Genomic DNA, 23,713 nt, shown 5'->3' with positions numbered 1-23,713 from the left:
CGGGAGGGGGGCGGGGCGCGGCGCGGCCCGCGCCCTCTGATTGGCTGCGGGCGTCGAGGCGCCGCGCCGCGATTGGGCGGCGGGGCTGTCTGGCGCGAGGGCGCGCGAGGTGGGGAGGGGGCGCTGGAAGCTGCTGGAAGTCAGGGGGCGGGGCGGGGCGGGGCGGGGCGGGCGCGGGCGCGGGCGGCCGGGGGCGCGGGGCGGGCGCGGGGGCGCGGGCGGGGGCGCGGGCGGGGGCGCGGGCGCGCGGGGGCGCCGGGGGGCGGGCCGGGCCGGTCACCGCCCCCGGCCCCTCCCCGGCCCCGCCCCGCGCCGCTCACACCGCGGGCGGCCAGGGGGCAGGCGCGCCGGCTGCATCCCCATCCTCGGCGTCGCCCGGCTCGGCGCGCGGGCGAGCGGGCGCGGGCGGCCGGAGCGCGGCGGGCGGAGCGCCAGGCCGGCCATGGCCACCACCAGCACCACGGGCTCCACCCTGCTGCAGCCCCTCAGCAACGCCGTGCAGCTGCCCATCGACCAGGTACCCGCGGCGGCCCTGCCGGCGGCGCGCCCTCGCCGCCCCCTCCCGGGCCGGGTGCCATCCGCGCGCGAGCCTGCCGGGGAGGGGGCGACCCGCCTGTTATTGTCCGCGCGCCACCTCGCGCCAGCCGCCCCTCCCCGCCGTGCCCACCCAGCCCCCATCCCGGCCGTGCCCGTGCAGCCCGGGGGGGCTCCGGGCACCGACGTGCGCGCGTGCATGCTCGGCCCTGCTGCCCGCCGCAGCCGCGCCCGGACCCCGCGACCCGGCGTCCCGGGGCCGCTCGCAGAGCGTGCGGGCACCGGGGTGCGCGGCGCGGGGAGGCCGGGGTGCCCGTGCCCCCCGCGCGCGTGTCACCGAGTGTGCCCCTCGGGGCAGCCGCATCGGACGTGCCTCGGAGGAGAGGGGGCCCCGGGCGCGCGAGCGAGGCGCGGGGGAGGCCGGCTCCGGGCGCCCCGACCTGCGCCCTGGGACAGTTTGCGTTCAAGTGCGGCTTGTTGAACGAGAGGCAACAGTTTGCGGGGAAGGCAGAGGTTAGCGAGGGAAGTCAGAGCGAGGTAATCATCCCAGGATTTCCAGCTGAGAAAGTTGCAACCTTGTTGGCGAGAAGGCACCCTTACCCCCTCCTCTCTCCCGCCCCCTCGAAGAAACAACCGGACCCGCTTTAGGGAAGGGGGTATTTCAAGGGAGGCCAGCCCGAGTGTGTGCGAAAGGCCTCAGGGTTGTTAAAGAAATAAACAGGATTGTGATGGCAAAAGCAGCGCCATTTTTGTGGAGAAAAAAGTTTGGAAGTAATTTCTCCGAGTGACATTTAGGGTAGTGGTTGGGGAAGGGGGCGGCGGAGCTGGAGAATTGCCCTAGCCCCAGGCTAGAGGTGATTAACTGAAATTTTTGCTTAGAAGTATTTCAGGTGTACTCCATCCAGAAGGGGTTGTACTTTGCAAGGGATCCTGGTTCCTTTCCTTGGGAGTGTTGCTGTCATGTCATCAGGGATTTCATTTATAAGACAGGATTCCTCTGTGTCCAGACTCGGTTTCATAGCAGCAAGATGGGAAACCACTCCTGGGCCTGACATTATGACATTAACTTGCTTTGTGCGCGACTGTTTTTTTTTTTTTTTTAAAGACTGAAGTGTGCCTGAGTATATAAAAATTTCTGCCTTCTGTTTGGACCTGAATCCCTTATTTCTATTTCAGTCCTGATTTTTGATTCCTGGTAAAGTACCTATGCTCTGCAAATCTTGAGCAACAGTTCTAACGCTGTCATGCTAATGAAATACGAGCCGTGAAATTAATCATGTACTCTAAGAAAGTAGTCCTCTCTGTTTATTAATAAACTGATGAGAACCTAGGGTTTTTTTTTTTTTTTTAAATCTTCTTGGCCCTGTGGAGGATTCTCACTTTTCCAAACTGAAGTACAGTATGACCTTTTAGTGTATTACACTACTGACTTAAGTAGGTTGCTGCCACGGTAGCAGCAAATGGCAGGGATGCAGGATAGGCATCTGTTTAAAATTTTTTTTGATGATGGGAAGCTAGGCCCCAAACTTTTTTCTTTTTAGTTGAGGTGTAGTTGGCATACAGTGCTCTATTAGTTTCACGTGTACAACATAGTGATTGGACAATTCTGTACATTACACAGTGCTCACCAGATAAGTGTAGTTGCCATCTGTCACTATATAACTTTTCATTAATTTTAGGGAACAGGTGTATTCTTTCTTGCTCCGCCTACCATGATGTGTTTTTTTTTTTTTTTTTACTCTGCTAATACCTTTTAATTATATAATGCTTATAACTTTTTAAAGTGATGTAGTATTAATGAACTCTTGTAAATATCTCAGCAATCCAGAGCAAGCTCTTCTCAGTACTGAAATAAACAGGAATCTCAAGGAAGGGTGACAGGACTAGAGATTTTGACTTTCCTTTTTATTACCTGTAGGTCCTGATTTGGTATCTTGGACAACTTTCTTTCTCTGGGGACTACTCTCAATTTTTGCAGCCAGTTGTATTTTGAGTTGTTTCCTCTTCTCTAAGCTAATCTGAAGATGTTGGATTAATAACCACACATGCTTAACTTTTTATAGTGATAATAAACTATTAATTTGAAGTACAAAAAAATCGACTTTTTTGCTGAGAAAACTCTTGGAATAATTAAAAACTCATGTTGTAGATTGGGTAAAGAGTCATTTAATCATTAAGATTGAGCAAAATAGGGATCCCTGGGTGGCGCAGCGGTTTGGCGCCTGCCTTTGGCCCAGGGTGCGATCCTGGAGACCCGGGATCGAATCCCACGTCGGGCTTCCGGTGCATGGAGCCTGCTTCTCCCTCTGCCTATGTCTCTGCCTCTCTCTCTCTCTCTCTCTCTGTGTGACTATCATAAATAAATAAAAAATAAAAAAAAATAAAAAAAAAAGATTGAGCAAAATAGAAATTAATTTTTCTAACATGTAAATAATTGAGTCCAAGTTGAGAGGAAGCCTAAGAATTACTTGTAATCAAATAGTGTGATTCAACAGGAAAAAGACAAATCAGGAAATGAAAAGTGTAAAAATATAACTTGTTAGTATGTTAATTTGGTATGTGCTAATTAACAGTGTTTCGCAAATTTAGGAAATTATAAAAGCAGGTGTTTAATGTCAGAGGAAGAAAAAGACTGTGGGGCCAGAGAAATAGTTGAACTCTTGCACAAGAGTGAGCATAGAATTTACAAAATGATAGAAAATACTTGTCTGTATGGAGTATACAAATGTACATTGCAGGCTGTAAGGTAAGAGAGAAGGAGAAATGTTTTGCAGTGAGACCAGGCAAAGCAAAGGGGCAGATCTTGCCTTAGACTCCTGAGTTGGTTAATCCTGAGAATTGCAAAGTGACCTTGAGGTAACCATAGTATTTCTCAGCATGCCTTACATTTAAATAAAAGTATTAGCTCCAGTATGGAGTGAGGGTAAATGATACTTTAAGCCTCTGATGTTGCCCCTTTCTAGGCCTTGGATTCCAGGTGACTTTATTTCTAGGGTGGTTATCGTGAAAGGTGTGGATGGAGCGTGGATTTTGAGTTAGGACTGAGGGAGAGCTGTGCCAAGAAGAGGGCCGGACATACTGTGGAGAAATCATCAGATGTCACTGAATATAATTGTGTTCTTTATTAAGCGCTGATGCGGTGAATTTTTAAAAGACCCCCAAAGTGAGAATGATTACATGTCCCAGATCAAACTATTTTTTAGAGTTTTTTATTTTTATTTTTTTAAATCTCATCATATCATATGTTCTGCTACATTTGATTGACTTCACTCTGGGTTACCAGACTGAGTCTGCTCTGGTAGCCCCAGAGCAGCTATGGTAAAATATCCCCAGCGATGGGGTATCCAGGGTGGCATTCTTGGCAGCCAGTTGGCCCCATCACACGGTCCCATTTGGAGACAGGGCCATCGGTTTAGTGATGGAGCTATTTGGGTGGAGAGAGGACAAGAGGGAGACTCAGATATTTTGAAAAGTTTAGAGGAGGAAGAAAACGATGGGTGGGGGAAGGAAGATGACCTGTTGCAGCTAATCCTGCAAAGTCAGGTCATCATTACAGTGGGTGACACCTTACAGTTTACAGATCTCTTTCACAGCATTGTATGATGTAATTGAGCCTCACAATACCTTGTGAAGTCAGATGAGATTCAAGGTCTGATATATTTTAGCTGGATGTATATATGTTATATATATGTCATACGTATTATGGTATTAACGATTTGAGTAAGAGGTCAATTTTAACTTATAGTCTTAACATGTGGCAAATAATTTTGGCAGATCACTGTTGTAGATCTGGATTGCCAGTATATTTTGGGGGGAGATAGTGGAGATAAAGAACTTACCAAATACTGAAGTTCTGGTGGTAATTGTTGGAATAGAGAAAACTCTGTGTATCTGTAAGAGAGAAAGAAGTGTGAATGGAGGCTTATAAAATCCTGTTTTGTTTTTGGTCAATTTGTTGATTGACCTTTTCTCTATATTTTTCCCACTGTACGATATAGGCATCCAATGGAGTGAAGGAATATGTCTGGGAAAAGAGTAGTTTCAAATATTAGCTTATTTAATCCTCCCATAGTTCTGTGCTATGATGAACCCCATTTTATAGATGAAGAAATAAGTGGAGTTTTCAGCATTGGGCCTTTGTAAGAATACGACTTTTAGGGGGAAGAAGGTGAGTAACAACGAAACAAGCAAATCAAGGATTGATTTTATTTTAAAGCTGCCACTTGAACGCTTTAGGTTTAGGACATAAATATTTAACTCATTTGTCTGTCCTGTCTACTTTTACACCCGTAATGAGCATCAGTCTTCATCACGAGAACCCAGAAAATACTGAGACAATCTGCTGTGGAAGATTCCTTTTAATAAGGAAGGCATATGGAACTAGGAATCTTGAATCTGTATTTTAGGCCCTGTCAGTTAACTAATTTTAGATATGTCACTTTACATAAATGAGTTCCCTTCTGTGTAAAATGTGTGTTGTGCTTAGTTTTAAAATTCCATGATCCTGTGTTTGTTTCATTAGCTGAAGAAGCTGCCCCAAATTCTTTCTGGACTGAGTTGGAGGGAATATAAATAAAAACTTGAGGGAGGAAAAATGGACTAATAAATTTTGAAGAAGTTTGCAACAATGAGAATTGAAACTGCCTTTCTTTAATCTGAAGCAGCTAAGCAAAATAACCACATGCCCTGAAAATTGCAGTTAACGCTGGTTTCCCTGAATTCTGTCCCTTTATCTGTAGGAAGTAGTAGTGTGGTGGTGGGGTGGCAGAGGCACGATTGGGTCTGCAGCCAGACTCCGCCAGCCCTGTGCTCTTTGGCAGATTACTGTTTTTCTTCAAGCCCCAGTCTCCTCATCTGTAAAACAAATAATAAATAACACCTACTTGTAGATTATTGTGAAGATTAAAACACATAAAGTCTCTGTAAAGCGCCTGGCTCCTCGTATGTTTGTTACACCTTTCCTCTCCACGCGTTAGGAACTGTATGTAAGTTAACATCTGTTCATATGTATTCCAGTTTTCATCTTTAGGACTTCCTTTTTTAGGAAGGGAAATAGGAGGTTGAGGTTCAGTCATATGCCCACACAGTGATTAAATTAGGATTAAAAAATCTAGTTTTGAATTTGGAGTCAGAAGTGGTTTTTCTGCCTCTTTACAGCTTCAAGAGTTCTTTTGTCCCCTGCTTTAAAACTTCCTGTGTTGGCCCTGCCTTGAGAGGTACAAATAACCCTAGTCTCTGTTTATGGGGGGGTCCATCAGGGCTGACTTTCCAGGGAAGTCATCAAAACGACTCACACACACACAGCTTTTGCCTGCAGTTAACAGGTGAGATTCCACAATGAGAGAACTTGATAAGATTTCTTTAAAATAAAACAAGCCATAACCACAGTCCTTGCGAGAGGGATCATTTCATGATTTTAAGGATGACATGGGTCTAGCCTGAAGCCCAGCTTTGGTAAATATGTAGGGTGTGGAAAAGGAGGGCGAGGATCACTAGTGTGTGAAAGGTAGAATCAGGATTCAGGAGATCCGAATAGGCGCCAGCATGCACGCCTTCTTCTTTCTGGGCTTATCAGAATCCTAACCATTCTTCCAATTCTGTGTCCCATGCACCTTGCGAATAAATCTTTCTCTGAATCCTCTCCGAAGTGACTGATTTCTTATTTGAACCACAGAAACATTTTGGATTTGATATAGTTCCGGCATTTATTCTGCTTATCTATGTATCAGGCAGGGTTCTGGTGGGAGCCAGGTTGAACTAGGTAACCAAGGAGACCTTAAGAACTATTTACTGAGATAAGGGCAGGTTTAGGGAAATCAGCAAGGAGGAGCCCAGTCCCCCAGGACCAGCTCCACTAGGCCTAGAGAGACTGGGAGGAAATGGAGCAGAACCCTAAGGGGGAGCCCGGGGGGCTGCTCCCAGAGGCCTCCTTGAGAAGGGGGTGGGAGAGGTGAATGATCCCTTGCACCCCTCCCATCCTCCATCTCCTGCTGGTGTCTCCTTCAAGGGCGCTTGATGCTTTGGGGCCGCAGAATTGAAGTGGAGGGTGGATCTGGAAGGGCATTTAAATACCCACAACAATATGATTACTAGTAAGTATCTTACAATTTTACTCATTTCTCGACCTGCTGAATACAAATAAAAAAAAAACGTTTTGTCACATCCCCATTCTGTCTTTTTCTCAGTTATTCATTTTGAAAGAATAGTTGATTCTTGCTGTTTCATTTTCCTAATTCCTGTTCACTCTTAGAACCATTGCAGTCAGTCTGCTGCCTCCAACACTAACAGCCGAGTCCAGCGGCGACTTGAAGAGATGCACTCATCGGTCACTTGCCTGTGTCACACTCCTCGTGGCCTCCACGCTGCCTGCGGCGGTGCGCTTTCAAGTGTGGCTCTGAGACCGCTTGTATCAAAAGTCCCTCGGGGCTGTTGTTAAAAATACAGATTCCCAGTGTCTACGTAGAACCTCCTGCATGAGATGAGGGCCAGGGAACTAGTGTTTTTGACCAGGCTCTTTCCTACCCCCACCCCCAACCCCACTCCCCATCAGAGAGCTTTTTAAGAGTCTCTATATTAACTCAAAGGCTAGAAACATGTGATGTGTTTTTAAAACGTTTGTATTTGATTATTTAATGTGTAGCCTCTAAAATAGAACACAGGATTATGGTGCTATTAGCAGTAGGATCGCAAGATTTGGAAAAATAAAATTCATCGTGTTCTCCAGGTGGTATGGTCCTGGAATGGCGTTCGTTTTTTGTTGAATGAGGTACACGCCTCGCTTCAATCCTATTGTTTATCTCTCGTGACTGTGTATGACCTCAGGTATAGACAGTGTCAGGAGTCAGAAGGTGGGCTCCTCCCCGGATATGAGGCCTGCCTGGTGAGAGGTGCTGTCCCCGATTGCCAGCCCTACTTTGAGAACCTCGGACGGCGGGCTGAGAACCTCTTAGTGTGGCCGCTCACTCCCTTATATTATCCAGAGCACGGCCGCCCCAGCCAGACCCGGCGACAGCGTGCCCAAGGCCTCACGTCTACAGGTGGTGGAGCGGGAGTTTCAAGCCCGGTCAGCTCCTGCTTGCGGTACCTGTGTCCTCAGTCACTTGATGTTCCTTCCGATGCTTTTCCTGTCTTTTGACTCCGCCTTGGAGTAAGCTGTTTCCCCTGCAGCCCTCCTGCTCCGCCTCTCCCCTCCGCTCCGGGCTCCCACCCGTTGGTCCCTCCGTGGGAGTGGAGCAGAAGCTCCCCGGTCATCCGGATCTGTCTTTGGGAGGCGTTAATGGGCACATCTCGGGGCTCCCCCCTTTCCTGGGGCTCCTTCTCACATGTGGTTTCCTGCCCACTCTAGGAAGCCCTGTTTGGTTTCGGGGGGTTTGGCCAGATGATTTCATTTGCTTATTTTATTTCATTTATTTCATTTTCTCCCTGCTGGGCCATCAGTTGCCTATGAATCGGGGCCTCCTCTTACTCACATGTGCTCCTCATGCTTCGGACCAGCACTGGCTCACTTAGGCCGCGCTTGGGACGAGGGCACCCCTGCGGCCAAGAGCACAGATTGGCACCGGTGACCGTCACTTACTAGCTGTGGCCTTGGCATCCACAGATATCTGGTAGGCGGGAGGGTCCTGGTCTCTGGAATGGGGCACCTGGTGGGCCCTGCGCCTCGGGGTGGGCTTGGCGGGGTGGAGGTGGCTCCCTGGTGCGGCTGAAGCTCGCTGGTGGCTCCCGGACTCCGCAGGTGCCTTTCCCAGGTGGTGGCCGCCACAGCGTCGGCCCGTGAGCTCGGGGGTCTGGGGGTGCATTTGCGGCCGTCCCCGGTGCCCGTATTTGAGCGTCCGGTGTGCTGGACAGTGTGCTGGCCCTGCGGATCCGGAGAAGAAAGTGGCAGCAGCCTAGAGCAGCGATTTTAAGACTATTCCAGAAGCACTGCTAGCAGGGGGAGCCGGTGCTCGGGATCGGGGTGGAGGGTCTGGGTGAGGAGCTCCGAGGAGCGGGCAGGGGGCCTGTACACTTGTGCTCCACGGGACTCCGGGATCGTTTTCCGGGGACCGCTTGGCTTCTTCCCTCCCCGCCCCCCACACCCTTCTGGGCTGGCAGGTGGGTGCCAGGGGCTGGGAAGTCCGTGGTGGCCCCTCACTGGGTGACGCGCTTCCTTGTCTCTGCAGCCCAGCTGGCCAGGGGCTCCTCACGTGGGGTTCAGGTCCCCCGTGACTTGGTGACCTCCAGCATCCCCAGCCTGTGAGGCTTACTGAAGCCTGTACAGCCGACCCGTCGTTCCCAGGGAAGCTCCACCAAGCCTTTTGGCTGACTATTTTTTTGGTAACTTAAAAGGAGATTGGGAAAGCCTAGAAGAACTTTGGAGGGCTGCGACGATTGTTCCAAAGGAAACGAAGATAACCCCGAGAGGTACCAGCATTCTCAGCGAAATGACTGCAGCGTCTGGTGATACGGGAGATTAGGAGTGGTTGAGAAGAGAGGCTTTATCAAGAGATTGGGAAGAAAGCGTAATTGAAGACTGCGTAATTGTCTTTATTCAGAAAGAACAAAGGGCTGCCGCAGGTGCTGTGCCCTCTCCCCTTCCAGAAGGACTCCTTTGGGGTATATGCCCCCTGGCCCAGGACCAGCCGATCCAGGGAAGCCCGGGCCAGCAGCAGGTGCCACCACTGGATCCCCTCTGGCAGCCAGCGTCCTTGTGGACTGAGGAAGCCAGGGGACCCCCAGCTGCCAAACAGATGGACCTGACTTTTCTGTGAAGGCGCAGGCCTCTGACCAGCTCGCCTTGCCCCTGTCTAGGCAGTGGACAAAATGTCACATACTTTATTTTAATCCACAACCCCATAGAAACTTAGTTTTTAGAGGATTTCTGTGTGAAACTAGGTATTTGTGGAAGACTGGACTTACAGATAATGTGTAATTTTAGGTATATTTAAGTTACTCAGTTATATGTGTATTAAATAACTCTCTGCTTATACAAACAAACTCTGAATCCTTTTCCTTTTTTAAAAAAATATTTTATTTATTTATTTATTCATGAGAGACACAGAGAGAGGCAGAGACACAGGCAGAGGGAGAAGCAGGCTCCATGCAGGGAGCCCAACGTGGGACTCAATCCCGGGACCCCAGGATCACGACCTGGGCTGAAGGCGGCGCTGAACTGCTGAGCCACTCAGGCTGCCCTGAATCCTTTTCTTTTTGAAACTAAATTATATGTAAATCTACATACATGAAAGATACTTAGGTGATACCTAGGTTTTTCTTTTTTTAACTTATTTAAATTCAGTTAACATACAGTGTATCATTAGTTTCAGACGGATACTTATTTTGTTAAAACTGAATGGAGAGAAAGGCTCTGCCTTTTTGCAAAACCACAGGTCTAGTGGGTGCTCAGTGGTGATTGAATTGAATGCATTGAATTTGACAATATTAAATTTCAAAAATAAATGTAAAGTCCTGCAATGAAGTTCTAGAAATTAATTGTATAAAAGGAGAATGGCCTGAGACCAGCATTAAATTTTGAGTAAACCTTGGGAGAGTTTTTGTTGATTGGAAGGTGCCATTTAGCTGACCAGGTCACAGGTTAGGTGAAGTAGTAACGCCAAATTAAATTCAAAATTTGGACGTCTAGAGGTCACTGGGCAAGGAATGTAAATGAACATAAATGTAGGTGCAGCCTTTTATGAGGTGTGGACAGTATGGCCATCTGGAAAGCCCATGTCCACTCTAAAAGGAAAGCCCTCCCTCTTGCTCATGGTTACCAAAGCTGATTTTTCAAGGGAAGCTGGAATGCTAGATTTTTGTGAAAATACGATTTTTAAAATTTTGGCTAAAATATGCTTACGTTTTCTTTCTTTGAGCTTGAACAACACGTGTAGGCCAGATTTAGCTTATTGGCCATTAAGAAGTATGTAGCAGTTTCTGTTACAGTTGAGGGTGGGGAGTCTGCTCTGAAGTATATCCGTCTAGAACATGAACCAACCAGAGTGTAACAATAGTCAGCACCCAGGACTAGAGAATCTCTGTCATGCAGTAGTTGAAGAAGTAATTCTTTTATTTCATCACTTGGTAATTTCATCCTTAAATTGGCCAATAGAATTTCAAATTAAGTTTCACCTGACTAGTTCTTTTCCTTGGGAGTGGGTCACGTCTTGGAAATAATCTTGAAAGTTGATATTCCTCTATTTTTTATTTTTAAAAGATTTTATCCATTTATTTTAGAGAGAGCTAACAAGTAGGGAGGGGCAGACAGAAGGGGAAAGAATTCGAAGCAGACTCTGCACCAAGCATGGAGCTGAATGTGGGATGTGGGGCTTGATCCTACCACTGTGAGTCCCGGACCTGAGCAAAAACCAAGGCTTAGATGCCCAACTGATTGTGCCACCCAGGTGCCCCAGAGAGTTAATATCCCTTTAAAGAGGGAAGGTTGGAATCTTACACAACTATCGTTTCATTCTTTAGGCAGATCTAGTATTACAGATTAGATTAATTGATCTAAGTTGTCCAGGCTGTTTTGTGGGGTGTGACATTAAAAAAGAATCTATCTAATAGGGAATAAAGTAATATTTGAAAATATTTGATTGTATAAGCCCCTGCCACTTTTTCAGTTTTGTTAGAGTGTACATTGAATTTTGGCTGGTGTGTTTTGTCTTGTGATAACTATTCAGGGTTTGGAGTTTAAGTTTAATCTACAGTTGCTTCACTGTGAGTCTTAGCATGCCTTTTCTAATACTAGGACTGGCACAGCTGTTCATGTTAGCTGCTTACCAAGAATAGAAATAACGAAGACTTTCAGTGTCTGAGTAGAGCTGAGAAGATGAAGGTAGAGGGCAGGGTGAAGATTCCCTTGCTGATCCTTAGTATCTTCGGAGATAAGAAGTCCCTAGTCTAAGATGATAATTTTGTTCTTGTAAAATATTTTAAAATCACATAGTAAGAGAAAGTCTTGGTATATTTGGCATCAAGAAATTGAGCTTCAGCCTTCCATTGGATTTGAATGCAAATTCTGATAAACTAATCAAAATTGAAAGAGAATTTTGGGTATTGTCAAACTGGATATTTGTTACAATTTGCAATATGGCTTGGAAGGATTCCATTCTAAAGTGGTTTCTTTTTTAAAGTACAGGAAATATAAATTAATGGAGAAATACAGTGTTCTAAGAAGGTTTTTGGCACAGACTCAGAGTTTACCACATAGGATATAAAGTAATTTAGAAAGTAATTTTGGTAGCCAACACTTGAGTAGATTAAAAAAAAAAAGTCCTCAGAATATTAAAGACCAAAGGATGTTGGGACCATTTCAGCAAAGACAGAATAAATTGAAATAATGCCCAAAGCTGGTCCTGGATTATTTTCCTTTCTGTATTGATTTTATTGAAAACAAGGACCTCTGAAAAACAATGAAAATGTTAAACTGCACTTGCCTATTTTGTTCCTAATTCTAGATTAGGGAGATGTATGATATTGAAGTTTTAGCTCTTGTAAAACGAAAAAAGGCCCTATAGGTCAGTGTGCCTTGGCTAGGTTGGTGACGTGGATTAGCAAGTAGATTAGCCATTTCTGTTTTGGACAACAGACAGTGTGCAACAGGGCCCGGCCCAGCAAAGGAAGGCCAAGTGTGTGGTGTATTACTGTAAGTCCTATCCTGGGACGGTGGACGATGACCAAAATCCAGAGCCTTCTCTGAAACTGGGGATCAAGTTAACGAGATAGTAGTCATGTAGGAGATAAACCTTTGATAAATTGGTATCATTCTGAGAGTGACTATGGAAATTTGTAAATTGTTGGAGGGTAGTAATCTGCAGCGAATGTTCGTACTTTTAGAACATTTTTTTTAAAAGACATTATTTATTTATTCGTGAGAAACACACACACACACACACACAGAGAGAGAGAGAGAGAGGCAGAGACACAGGCAGAGGGAGAAGCAGGCTCCATGCAGGGAGCCCGACGTGGGACTCGATCCCAGGTCTCCAGGATCAGGCCCTAGGCCGTAGGCGGCGCTAAACCCCTGAGCCACCAGGGCTGCCCTAGAACATTTTTTTTTTTTTAAAGAGGAAAGTTGCTGGGTGATGGTAACACTTGAGGTGTTAGGAATCACCATTTTGGTGGGAAAGAGAAAGAAGGGTAAGTAGATATGGCTTACTGAGTACGTTGTAGGCCAGGGGTTTATTAGGTCCTGGATATGAAGATGAGTAAGAGCTGGTTCTGGCTCTTGAGCTGCTTGTGTAGCACGAAGAGAAAGATTGACAAATGTTTACAGCATGTACGTGAGTATCAGAGGAGATGTTGGGATTAGTTTGGATAAAGCTGCTACAACAGAGAAGCCCAATAATGTCAGTGACTTTGAGATAGTTTTTTTTTCTTAGGTATCAGTTTGATGCAAATGACCTAGACTGGTGGATAGTTAGGCACCACCTGGTCATCCAAATACCCGTATTTCTTTCAGCACATTGTTGTTCTACTGGGACCTTATTATCTGCCTGATTGAGGCTGGTTTGTGTATGGCAGTGGTCGTCCTTAAGCTAGAGGTGGCAGAGGATCCTCTGCTACACTTGCTGAAACACATTGCTGTGCCCTATGAACAGGGTCCAGATCGGGGCCTGACAATTTTTCAAGTGTACTGGGTTCACAGGTGATGTTACTGCTGCTGCCCTGGCGACCATACTTTGAGATCTTGGACGGTTCCAGTCCTCCAGCAGGAAAGAAGGAGAGAGAACCCAAGTGGTCAGTCGTTGGCCAGAAGTGGCACATACATATCACTGTGACTCACATTCCTTTTGCTAGAGCTTTGTCTCATGGCCACAGGTCACAGCAAGGGGATGGTTGGGAGTGGGTCTAGGGGCTGGTAAATGTCACCTACCTGGGCAGCCATGTCCAGCCACGCTTCTGCTACTGTGTAAGAGCAGGACAGGCTCCACCTCACTCTGGAATCATCTAGGGAAAAACAGCTGTAACTCAGGGCTGGTTTGGCCATGCAAGGTAACGCTGGAGATAGAATCTTGAGGGTTGAATTTTCCTGTCATCCCAGGGAGGCTGCACAACTTGCATTTCAGGAAACTGTTTGCAAAGGAAAGGAGGGCAGGCTCACTCCTTCAGTAAATACTGGTTGCTGGTCAGGCTTTGTGTGAGGCCTGGTACTGCAGGGAGTCAGAGTAGAAGGGCAGGGGCTCATGATGCCGCTGATTAAAAAGCAAATATGCTTCATGCATTAAGACTCCAGTGGTTAAGATCATAGGTGCAGGAGTCCGCGCGGGTTCAGGTTGTGGTTCTGCCACTAAGCACAAGCCATGTGCGTCGCTTGGGCCTCACTTCTGTACCACAGAGCAAGCGCTCCATGAACGATGGCTCCCATTGCACCTTTGGTGGGCACTGCTCGTGTGAAACAAAATCTTCGCTAGGAAGTCTCTGCTGGATGGCTGTCTGGCTTCTCCTTGAGCACCTCTGTGATGGAGAACCTGCTTCCTTTATTTGGCCAGTTCCACTTCTGGATAGCTGTAGCTGTGAGGGAGTTTGTTATCCTGGGGCCCATAAACTTTCTGAAATAATCCAGAAATGCTCTGATTAAGCCCATTTCTTCATGGTCACCTTTCAGGTCATTGGAGACATTCCATTCTTTCTTTCCATGGTTGGCCGATGAGCAACTGCACTTTAGTAAATTAGATTTTGGTACCCCTCCATTTTCTAATATGGAATGCATGGGCTTATGCGTGAATACTTGTAGCTCTCCTGGGATGGATGCCCTGCAGCTACACGTTCAGTTTCCAAGTGTTGCTCTCTTAAGAGTATTGCATTGTTGGCATACTCGTTTGAAGATTTATTGCTTTTTGCCTCTATTATTTACTAATATGTACGAAATAATAAAAACAAAATTACTGATTGAGTAATGGAGCATGTTCTCATAAATGATACATTTGAATGATCATGATATGATAGATAATGATAGAAACCGTTGGGCATGCCCCAAATGCCACTCTTTACGACCCAGTGGCCTCATTGTACACAGCTGGCTTATTGTTCAGGTGTGAAAAAAAAGAGTATACCTGAAGAACATGGGTGAAATGCTAGAAATGTGTCATCTAAGATTGTGTTTAAATCTTGTGTCCATCAAGTCACATTTTTGATCAGATGTCTAATGGTTGAATGGTTAAAATCAACAGTAAGTTAAAGCTGAATATTAGCCAGGCAAATCTCAAGAGTTTCTCTGTCTTCAACTCCTAAAAATGATTGACAATGTCTTCTAATTATTTCGGCAAACATTTGTTTCCCTCCATAGATTTGAAACAGTAGGAATTCTCTTCTTAAACATTCTTATGAAGACTGTTGACTTGAGGTTTAATTAGCGAGAACAAAACATGTTTTGGATATCCTAGTTCTCATTCACACCTCCCTTTTCTTCATAGTCCTGAGGTATTTTTATTGTGTGTGTATGATTCATTGTGGTTCTTATTGTGAGTTTAGAGTTTTTCTGCTTGTGAAATTGAGATGGTGGAGCTGATTATTCTGTTTTTAATTCATTCTTAGAAGATGTGTAGAATTCCCAAATAGAGCATTTTCATTAAAAAAGGTCATTTTTCATGACTTGAATGGAACTAAATAACAGTTTTGGCACTTATTAATTATAACAGCAGTTTACTCCTGTGGTAAGAAATGTGTAGTTATAGCTCACCTGATAGATAGTAATGTGAAAATCCTATAAGGTGAATTTACAAGTTAAATGTATAATGCTTAACTATATATATTTGAAAGTAAATATTCATCATGAAAAATAAATGTGAATGACATGCATTGTTTGTATTATTGGTGTTACTTGGCTGCTTGGAGATAATGATAGGTTAGGTTATCTCGGGAGATAAAATTGAGATAAGTGAAAAATTCAGGGATACCAGGAAATAGGCTTTTTACAGGCTAAGATCCAAACCAAAGCAGAGCAGTGGCTTTAGGCTGAGTCAGCAGGGCAAAACCAAACTTCAGTTCATCTGTAACTTGAGGAGTGGATGAAATTAGGTATTTCATATTTTTTTTTTTTTTGCTCTTTGGGAGCTGATTTTTCTTATATTACATATAAATTCATTGATATTTGTGCATTTTTATTTCATTTGTATTTTTACCAACGATGTATTATGTACACTATAGGCAGCTGAACTTAGTTTGTATATTTTCTATCTGATTTAAAAAGTAATACATAATTCCTTGTGTAAAATTTGTAAGATACAGAGTATAGAGATAAAAATTGGAAAATCACCCATTATTCTTACAACTCAGAGGCTACTTTTGCTGACTCCTGTATGAGTGTGTGTATGTATGTGTACACATTTATGTATTTAAACAAAATTGAGTGCATCCTAAATATTAAATTTTTGTGACCTTTTATTTTTACTTAACATTTTGAGAGTCATTTCCAATGTTATTAAATTTCTTTCCAGGGATGCCCGGGTGGCTCAGTGGTTGAGCGTCTGCCTTTGGTTCAGGGTGTGATCCTGGAGTCCAAGGATCGAGTCCCACATCGGGCTCCCTGCATGGAGCCTGCTTCTCCCTCTGCCTGTGTCTCTGCCTCTTTCTCTCTGTTTTTCTCATGAATAAATGAATAAAAAAAAAAAACTTAACAAAATCGCTTTCCAAAACCTATATAATATTCCAACATTTGGGTGTACATAGTTTAATTATTCCTCAGGTTGTATATAGTTTTTTGTTATCATTTTGCAATAAACTTCCTTATATATACATTTGGTACAAACACCTGTTTATTTCCTTAGAGTAATAAATTTCTTAGGTTTGAGGCAATAGGCAAAATTACTGGTTTTTAAAAAATAATTATGAGAACTTTTAATTATCACAGTTTATTTTCTTTAATATTTTTAATCATGTTTTCACTTTTGAAAATTTCTTCATACTTACACCCTTTTTTTTTTTTAATTTATTTTATTTTATTTTATTTATGATAGTCACAGAGAGAGAGAGAGAGAGAGAGGCAGAGACACAGGGAGAGGGAGAAGCAGGCTCCATGCACCGGGAGCCCAACGTGGGATTCGATCCCGGGTCTCCAGGATCGCGCCCTGGGCCAAAGGCAGGCGCTAAACCGCTGCGCCACCCAGGGATCCCTACACTTACACCCTTTAGAAGTTACCTTGTCTTGGGGCACCCTGAGCAGCTCAGTTGGTTAGGCAACCGACTTAAAAACATTTCTTTTTTAAGATTTTATTATTTATTTATTTATTTGACAGAGAGAGAGAGAGAGAGCGAGAGTGAGAGCGCACAAGCAGAGGGAGCAGCAGGCAGAGAGAGAGAGGGAGCAGCAGACTCCTCGCAGAGCGAGAAGCCTGATGTGGGACTCGATCCTAGGTGCCAGGGATCATGATCTGAGCCGAAGGCAGATGCTTAACCGACTGAACCACCCAGGTGCTCTTAAGCATCTGACTCTTGATCTTGGTTCAGGTCTTGATCTCACTGCCATGAGTTCGAACTTAGTTAAAAAGAAGTTACCTTGTCTTGTTCTCCTGTGTGGGAATGTTTTGTGCGTAGGAAAGTTGTCAGGGCTGCCCAGCTTGGGTGAGTGTCCACTCACAACTGGGAATGTGCTTCCCTTGTCCCTCCACCTCCACCACTTGGTTGAAGGATTAAGAAGAGGCCCCATCGTAGGTGGTATGTGGCTCTTTATATCCCTTGCCTCTGGCTGGCACTGAGCGAGGGACTTTTTTTTTTGTACACTGTTTTTGTAAGCGTTGGTTTACCAGGTTGTTTCCCCGACTAGACTGAGCAAGGTCTTTGGTGCAAGAACGAGGGATCTGTTCAATGTGCCTGCCTACGTCTGCAGGCGTTTGTCAGATGTCTGCATTGCCTTCAGGTTTTAGGATGATAGTTCCAATTTTTAGAAAAACGATACTAAATTAATTTTTAAGCCTCCAAACCATTTGGTAGTCTACCAGCATTTTTTTTTTGTTTGTTTTTAAAACAAATCAGTTACTCAAAAGCATTTCTAGAATTTCAGTGTCAGGCTTAACGTCTTCATGGTATTTGCTTACATGTTCTCATTCCAGGCTCCTTGTTTCTTACTCCACTTTGTGTGGTGGTGAGTTAGACTTTAACATGAAAAGGAACCACGCCAGTTGTGGATTGGATGGTATGGTCCGGGGACGCTGGAGGCTGGATATCTGCCTGCCTTATGCTCAGAGGTCACCCTGAACTACCTCTAATGAGGTGTCATGGTTAACTGAACAGACGCGTCCATTTTTCCTTCGTTCTCCTTTCAGTGAGTCCTGCCTCATGTTTCTGACAATAATAGGGAGAGTCCACTCCTCCTTGGTTCTCTACCTGTACATGAAGAAGAAACAAAAATTGTCATATTACTTTAGGAAATTTAAAGAAAGTGAAGATAGATATTTAGGACAAGTCATAGGTCCAGTGCTTGCTCAGGGTCCCTTGGGGAGACTAGAGCCCCAAGTCCTGCAATGATTGGGCCCTGCCAACTTGTTTAACCTAATTTCTTAGAGGTTTTTCTCCTTTCGGTTTCATCTACACTGGCCTTCTCACAGTTCTTTTAATATTTGAAGCATGTTCCTGCCTCAAGGCCTTTGCACTTGGTATTCCTGCTCAAGGTATCTGTATAGCTTATTCTCTCGCTCAAGGCCTTCTAGAGGAGGCCTTCTCTGAACTCCCCATTTGAAAATAGAAACTGTAGTCATTTTGGGGTGCCTGGGTGGCTCAGTCGGTTAAGCGTCCAACTCTTGATTTCTGCTCAGGTCATGTTCTCAGACTCATGAAATCGAGTCTGGCATTGGGCTCTGCGCTCAGTCAGGAGTTAGTTTTGAGATTCTCTCTTCCCCTCTCTCTCTGCTCCTCCTCCCACTTGTGCTCTGTCTTCTAATCTGTCTCTCTCTAAAAGCAAATAAACAAAATCTTAAAAAGAAAAAAAACCTGTCAATTTTCTGTTTCTGTTGTGTTTTTAGAAATATTGACCTTACATTATTTTATACATTTTGGTATTATATATTCATTTGTTTACTGTCCATTTCTCTTACTAAAATGTAATCTCCATGAGAAGGGACTTTGTTTTTTCCAGTAGCATCTGGGACAAGGCCTGGCACATAGCAGTTGCTTAATACGTATTTATAAATGAACTATGAACCTGATGATTATTTGTATTTTTTAGGTTTCATTTCCTAAAGCTAACCGAACATCATTTATCAGCAGCAAATGATGGAGCAGATGACCTGTCTTAGCATTAACTTCTATTTCCTTTTTGTCATTTTACTTTAAGATTAATGCATTATAAATTGGGAAATGTATTTTTTTTCTTGTTGAGAGGCAGCAGTGTAAAATGGTGGTAGGGTTGCTTTTTAGGTAGAAAACCTGAAACTAGTCCTTTAATCTCTAAACTGGAAATGCTTCAGCTTCCTTGTATGTGGAGTAGAGACAAAGGTAATGTTGAAGAGTTTTAGGATTTAGTCATTAATAACCCACTTTTGCCAAATTTAGACTAGAGAGAGAGAGAGAGAGAGAGAGTGAGAGCGAGGAAGAGAGAGAGATTTATAAGAGTCGCTAGACAGTGGATCAGATTGTCAGCCTACGGACAGAACCTGGCCTGGAAGCTGTGACTTACAGGTGCTGCCCGGCGGAGTTCCTAGTGCTTTGCTCCTGGAAGTAAATATAACTCCCCCAGTGCAGACAGAGCTGGGTGTCTGCAGGTTTCCCCTAGAAGAAACACAGTTTCCCAGCAAACTTCCCACATAGCGAAATAGGGTGTAGGCTGGCAGGTTTAAAGAAAGCCCAGAAGGTTAAGTGAAATCGCTCCTCCTCTGATTGGAAAGAGTAGGGCAGGCAGATGTGTTACTAGGAGAAACATGACACCCCAGAGAATAGAGGGTCCCCCTAACAGGTGGTACATACTGCAATGAGGGCTTTTATAAGATCTTTGCTTGGTGCAGTTTGGAGCATAGGAAGTACTGAATAACTATTAGTCATAATTAGTGTTGTAATACCTCTTTATCATAATGGACTGTAATATTTGTTTTTCCCTGTGTGCTTACTAGACTAGCTTACAAGCTCTTAGGAGAAGAAACTCTTGGTTCTCTCTTGAATCTCCGGTGCTAGGTGATTTCGTGTTGGTATGTAGCACTAGGTATTTGTTTGAGAAGTACGGCATGGTCCATGTACATAGGGCATTGGAGTCAGAAAAAGAGGTACCTGCTTTAAATTCTTTTTTAAACCAAGAGGAGATACAAAAAAGTAAACACCAAGAAAGGAAACTTGACTAATACATATATATTTAAGGCTTTCAACAGTAGTAGTTAAAATAACTTCTGTTTCATTGAAGAATGCAGGTAAGCAAAATAACACAGACCTTGAATATTTTCGTCTAGATTTTACAGTGTTTTTCTTCTCGGAAATAGGTAGTAGGAAAGAAGTTAGGCTCCTGCAGAGTGATGGGTAATTTGCAGATGTTAATATTAGGATGTATTTTCTAATTAAAAAGTAAAGACAAAGTAGGAGAAATTAACACTGAAAAACTATAGTGAAGTCTTTTTTTGGATATACCTCATTAACATTGAACCATTGTCAGCAAATACCGTATGGGAGAGTGTATGTATGTTGATCAAATTTAAGAAGACAGTAAGTTCTGGTCAATGGCAGATAACATTACTAGGCAGTCGCTAGCTGTCCCAGCTGTCTTCTCTGTTAGACATCCTTGAATCTGAGCTCCCTGTTGTCCTCAGCGTTGCTTCTGTTCTGGCATTCTCTGCGCCCTGGCAGCATTGTCACATATTGTTCTGACTGTGCATGGTGACAAGGCGCACGTTGTAATGATGCTGGCCCTCCCTTCTAGGGTGGAGAGTATTACCTGTTATAACTCCGGCAGAAACAGACTTTCTTCACCCTGGAGCTTCCCTGGTCTTTTCCAGTCATGATGGCACCTGCACACTCAAATGTCATCTGGCAAACACTCCAGACAGGGTCTCAAAATCAGGTGTGGTGTCAAGATCCAGATGGCCACGGGGAGGGAGGGATACCAGCCCAGAGATCCTCCTGATTTACCGGATGAGGGAGGTTTCACCTGATTTGGCCCTGGATCTCGAACCTTACTGGTAGGTGAAGTCTCATGGTCCAGAGTTAGCCTTTGTATATTAGAAAATGTTGATTTTCTTTTTCATCATGCTTTCTCCAAACTGTTGTAAGTTAGTTATATGCAAATTGGGGGGCCGAATGGACTGAGCATGATCTTTGGTTTTGGCCTCAGCTTGAATCTGGCTTCCCTGCTCTCTGACGTTGTCACAGTACTTGAATCTTCTGAGCTTCCATTTCCTCATTTAAAAAATGGGGAGATTAGTAACTATTTTCCAGGTTACCGAGAGCATTATACAGGTAATGGAGGCTGTCAGACACCTTAGTACATTGTAGCTGCTCAACAAATGGCAGTGATTACTGATCATCCTTTCAGCATATGGGCGAATTGTGTGAAAGAGCTTCCATTTCATGGGTGCCCACTCTGTGCTGGGCGAGTGCTAGTTCCTTCTCAGACCTTATGTTCACTCCCTTGTCCCTCCCAACAGCACCACAAATCCACCACAATCCGAACAGCACTCATGTTCAGATAGACAGTATTGGTACTGTCCCTGTGCCTCTAGGCCCTTCCAGCTGCTGAGCAGGGGGCTCTAGAACTTGGATCCGATGAGGTGTGTACTGAGTGGTTCTCACTGCAGTGTGTACATGGACACATAAATGCTTTCAACAGGTGGTTGCTTCTTTGCTTCTTCCTTTTTTTTTTTTTTTTTAAGATTTATTTATTCCACAGAGAGAGAGCAGATGCTCTCGGGTAGGGGGAGGGGCAGGGAGAGAGGGAGGAGAGAAGCTGACTCCTTGCTGAGTGCAGAGCCTGATCTGAACTGGTATCAGGAGTCAAATACTCAACCAACAGAGCCAATCAGTTACCCCAGAGTGGTTACTTCTAAAATGAATGAAGGTATACGATGGAGATGGTTTTTGTGTGAATTTACCAGCTAGAAAGCAATAAAATCTCATTTTTTTAGAATTATGTATATTTTGGAAATTACTTCTTCTAGGACATAAAATGGAACCCTTAAAAACTGATAGTTTTCATTGGCAATGAAACAGAAAATTCTTTTTTAAGTTTTTATTTATTTATTCATGAGAGACACAAGGAGAGAGAGAGAGGCAGAGACATAGGCAGAGGGAGAAGCAGGCTCCATGCAGGGAGCTCGATGTGGGACTCAGTCCCGGGACCCCGGGATCATATCCTGAACTGAAGGCAGATACTTAATCCCTGAGCCACCCAGGCATCCCCCAGAAAATTCCTTTGTTTTGTGGGTTGGGGAGCATAAGATTTTAATGGTCATTATTTCTCTTTGGGGAGGGAAAAACTTCCAAAGACTTAGTTTTAGGCAGAGAAACAGTCAATTTAAGATTAAAAACCTCTATTCTTAATAGTTTTCTGTCCTTTAAATTTGCTATCTTAAAATTTTCCTTATATAATTTTTTTATGATGAAAATTAATAATACTGCCCATTATAGAAATTTGGAAAGTATATTGCTAATTTAAATTTTGAATTCCAGATTCTTAGGATAACATCTACACTTTGAGAATTTATTTTTCTCTCCTTGGAGAATTGTCTTCTGGAGACTTCTACTTTCCACCTCTAATCTGGATTGGCTGCTCTATTGGCCTATTGCAATATTGTCATTCAGCTTCTTTTGACTGCATATATGAGCCAAATTTATTATTTATTTAATCCTGTGGCATCTTTCTTGGTTTAGACTTTTATTTTGCTGAAGCACATATCCAACTGACTTCCTAAGAACCGGTGAAAAGTCAGCTTTCTGAATCTTTATGTATTTGAGAGTATCTTCATAGAACCTTAGGTTGAAAATGCCTTATAACTCTTAAGGCATCGTGTTGTTATTTTTCAGCATATGATACTGATGATGAGAAGTCTGATGCTAGTCTGTTCTCCAAACTGTGTAGTTGACCTGATTTTTTCCCATGAAGACTCATAAGATTTTCTGTTTTTCTTGATGTTGTCAAGTTTCACATTATCTCAGCGTGGATTCTTGGTAAATTCTTTCAGTTTGAGGATGCACGTTCTTTAACACTGGAAACCCTCTGGAATTGTTTCTTAGATATCTTCTCCTTCTCTTTTTATTGCTTTCTTTTTGGAATTCTTATTTGTCAGATAGTGACATCTTGGATGAATTAAGTTTCTCTATATTCTCTCTTGCTATCCATGTCTTTAACTTTGTATTTCAACCTGTGGTAAATTTTACTTTCCAAAAATGGTCATGGCACCATTTCCAGTACTTGTCACTTCTTATCAAGGATGTTTATTTTCTGTCCCATTAAACTGGGATAGGCTTATGATGGCTCCAACTAACAGAATATAGTGGAAGTTATGCTATAACTTGGAAGTTATGACTTCCAGGGTTAGGTCAGTAAAAGTCTACAGCTTCCACTAGTACGTGTACCTCTGTTTCTATTTCTCTTTCTCAGAGTGCTTGTCCATGAAACCCATCACCATGCTGTGAGGAAGTCCAGGGCTCACAGAGAGGCCAGGTGTAGGTATTTCAACCTACAGCCCCAGCAAAGGTCTCAGATGGCAAGCGCCAATGAGCTGACACATGAGTGAGCGAGCCTTTAGGTAATTTCAGTCCTTGGCTGATGCCAGACCAAGCAGGGATGAGCTCTGAGCTCTCCCTGTCCAACTGTGCTCAAATTGCAGCTTCACGAGAAAAAGAGATGTTGTTATTTGTTTTGAGCTACCAGGGCTTGTGGGTGTTCAGAAGGCCACAGAGGTACAGTATTGTTTTAATCACTTCACATCAAGTGTGCACATTTTCAGCTTGACTTATCACTGTTGGTATAATTTTGATCACCAGGCTGAGACAATGATTGTCTGGGTTCTCCATTGAATTTTCTTTTTTACCCCCACTTTGCATATTATACTCATTGAAAGAAGTCATTCTGAGCAGCCTCACATGGGTTGTGCTGGGGACCAGTGGTGTGCTTGGTGGACTGGGCCAGCAGTGTGGCAGGGGGAAGAGGGGAGGGAGGGTAGGATTGTGGCGTGCTGGGGATGGGGCCAGTGGTGTGCCGGCCTTGGGGGGTGAGGCAGGCAGGGTTCCCAGTGTGCTGGGGGCGGGGCCAGAGGTGCTCCCTGATGGGTCTGAGGTACACAGGAGA

General features: G+C 44.3%; 1 protein-coding gene and 1 long non-coding RNA gene across 9 annotated transcripts in view; both read left to right on the top strand.

Moving 5' to 3' along the window:
- The window catches only part of MBOAT2 (membrane bound O-acyltransferase domain containing 2), a 123,456-nt gene that overhangs the window by 3,615 nt on the left and 96,128 nt on the right, over positions 1–23,713 (top strand). For 2 of the 6 annotated variants that reach the window (XM_025454720.3, XM_049095742.1), the window contains exon 1: positions 929–1,071. The exons of 1 other annotated variant lie outside the window; for it this stretch is intronic. Coding sequence is in view for 1 of the 5 variants with exons in the window: in XM_025454719.3 (XP_025310504.1) it covers positions 443–517 (75 nt within the window). In the remaining 4 variants the exon portion in view is untranslated. Of the gene's footprint in view, positions 1–361; positions 518–928; positions 1,072–23,713 lie in introns of those variants that run through there. 3 more of the 6 variants (XM_025454719.3, XM_035700657.2, XM_035700652.2) reach the window with 3 other exon arrangements.
- On the top strand, positions 1,078–9,510 carry LOC112664867 (uncharacterized). Of its 3 annotated transcripts, none has more exons than XR_003140054.3 (3): positions 1,078–6,626; positions 6,785–8,141; positions 8,697–9,510. It is a non-coding gene; the product is annotated as an uncharacterized LOC112664867 (long non-coding RNA). The 3 variants fall into 3 exon arrangements; XR_003140053.3 differs by having other exon boundaries at positions 1,078–7,681; positions 7,972–8,141; XR_007403065.1 differs by having other exon boundaries at positions 1,078–8,141.

This window comes from Canis lupus, chromosome 17, assembly GCF_003254725.2.
Source record: "Canis lupus dingo isolate Sandy chromosome 17, ASM325472v2, whole genome shotgun sequence".
Lineage (NCBI taxonomy): Eukaryota > Metazoa > Chordata > Mammalia > Carnivora > Canidae > Canis > Canis lupus.
This window is presented reverse-complemented; position numbering and strand designations above follow the sequence as displayed.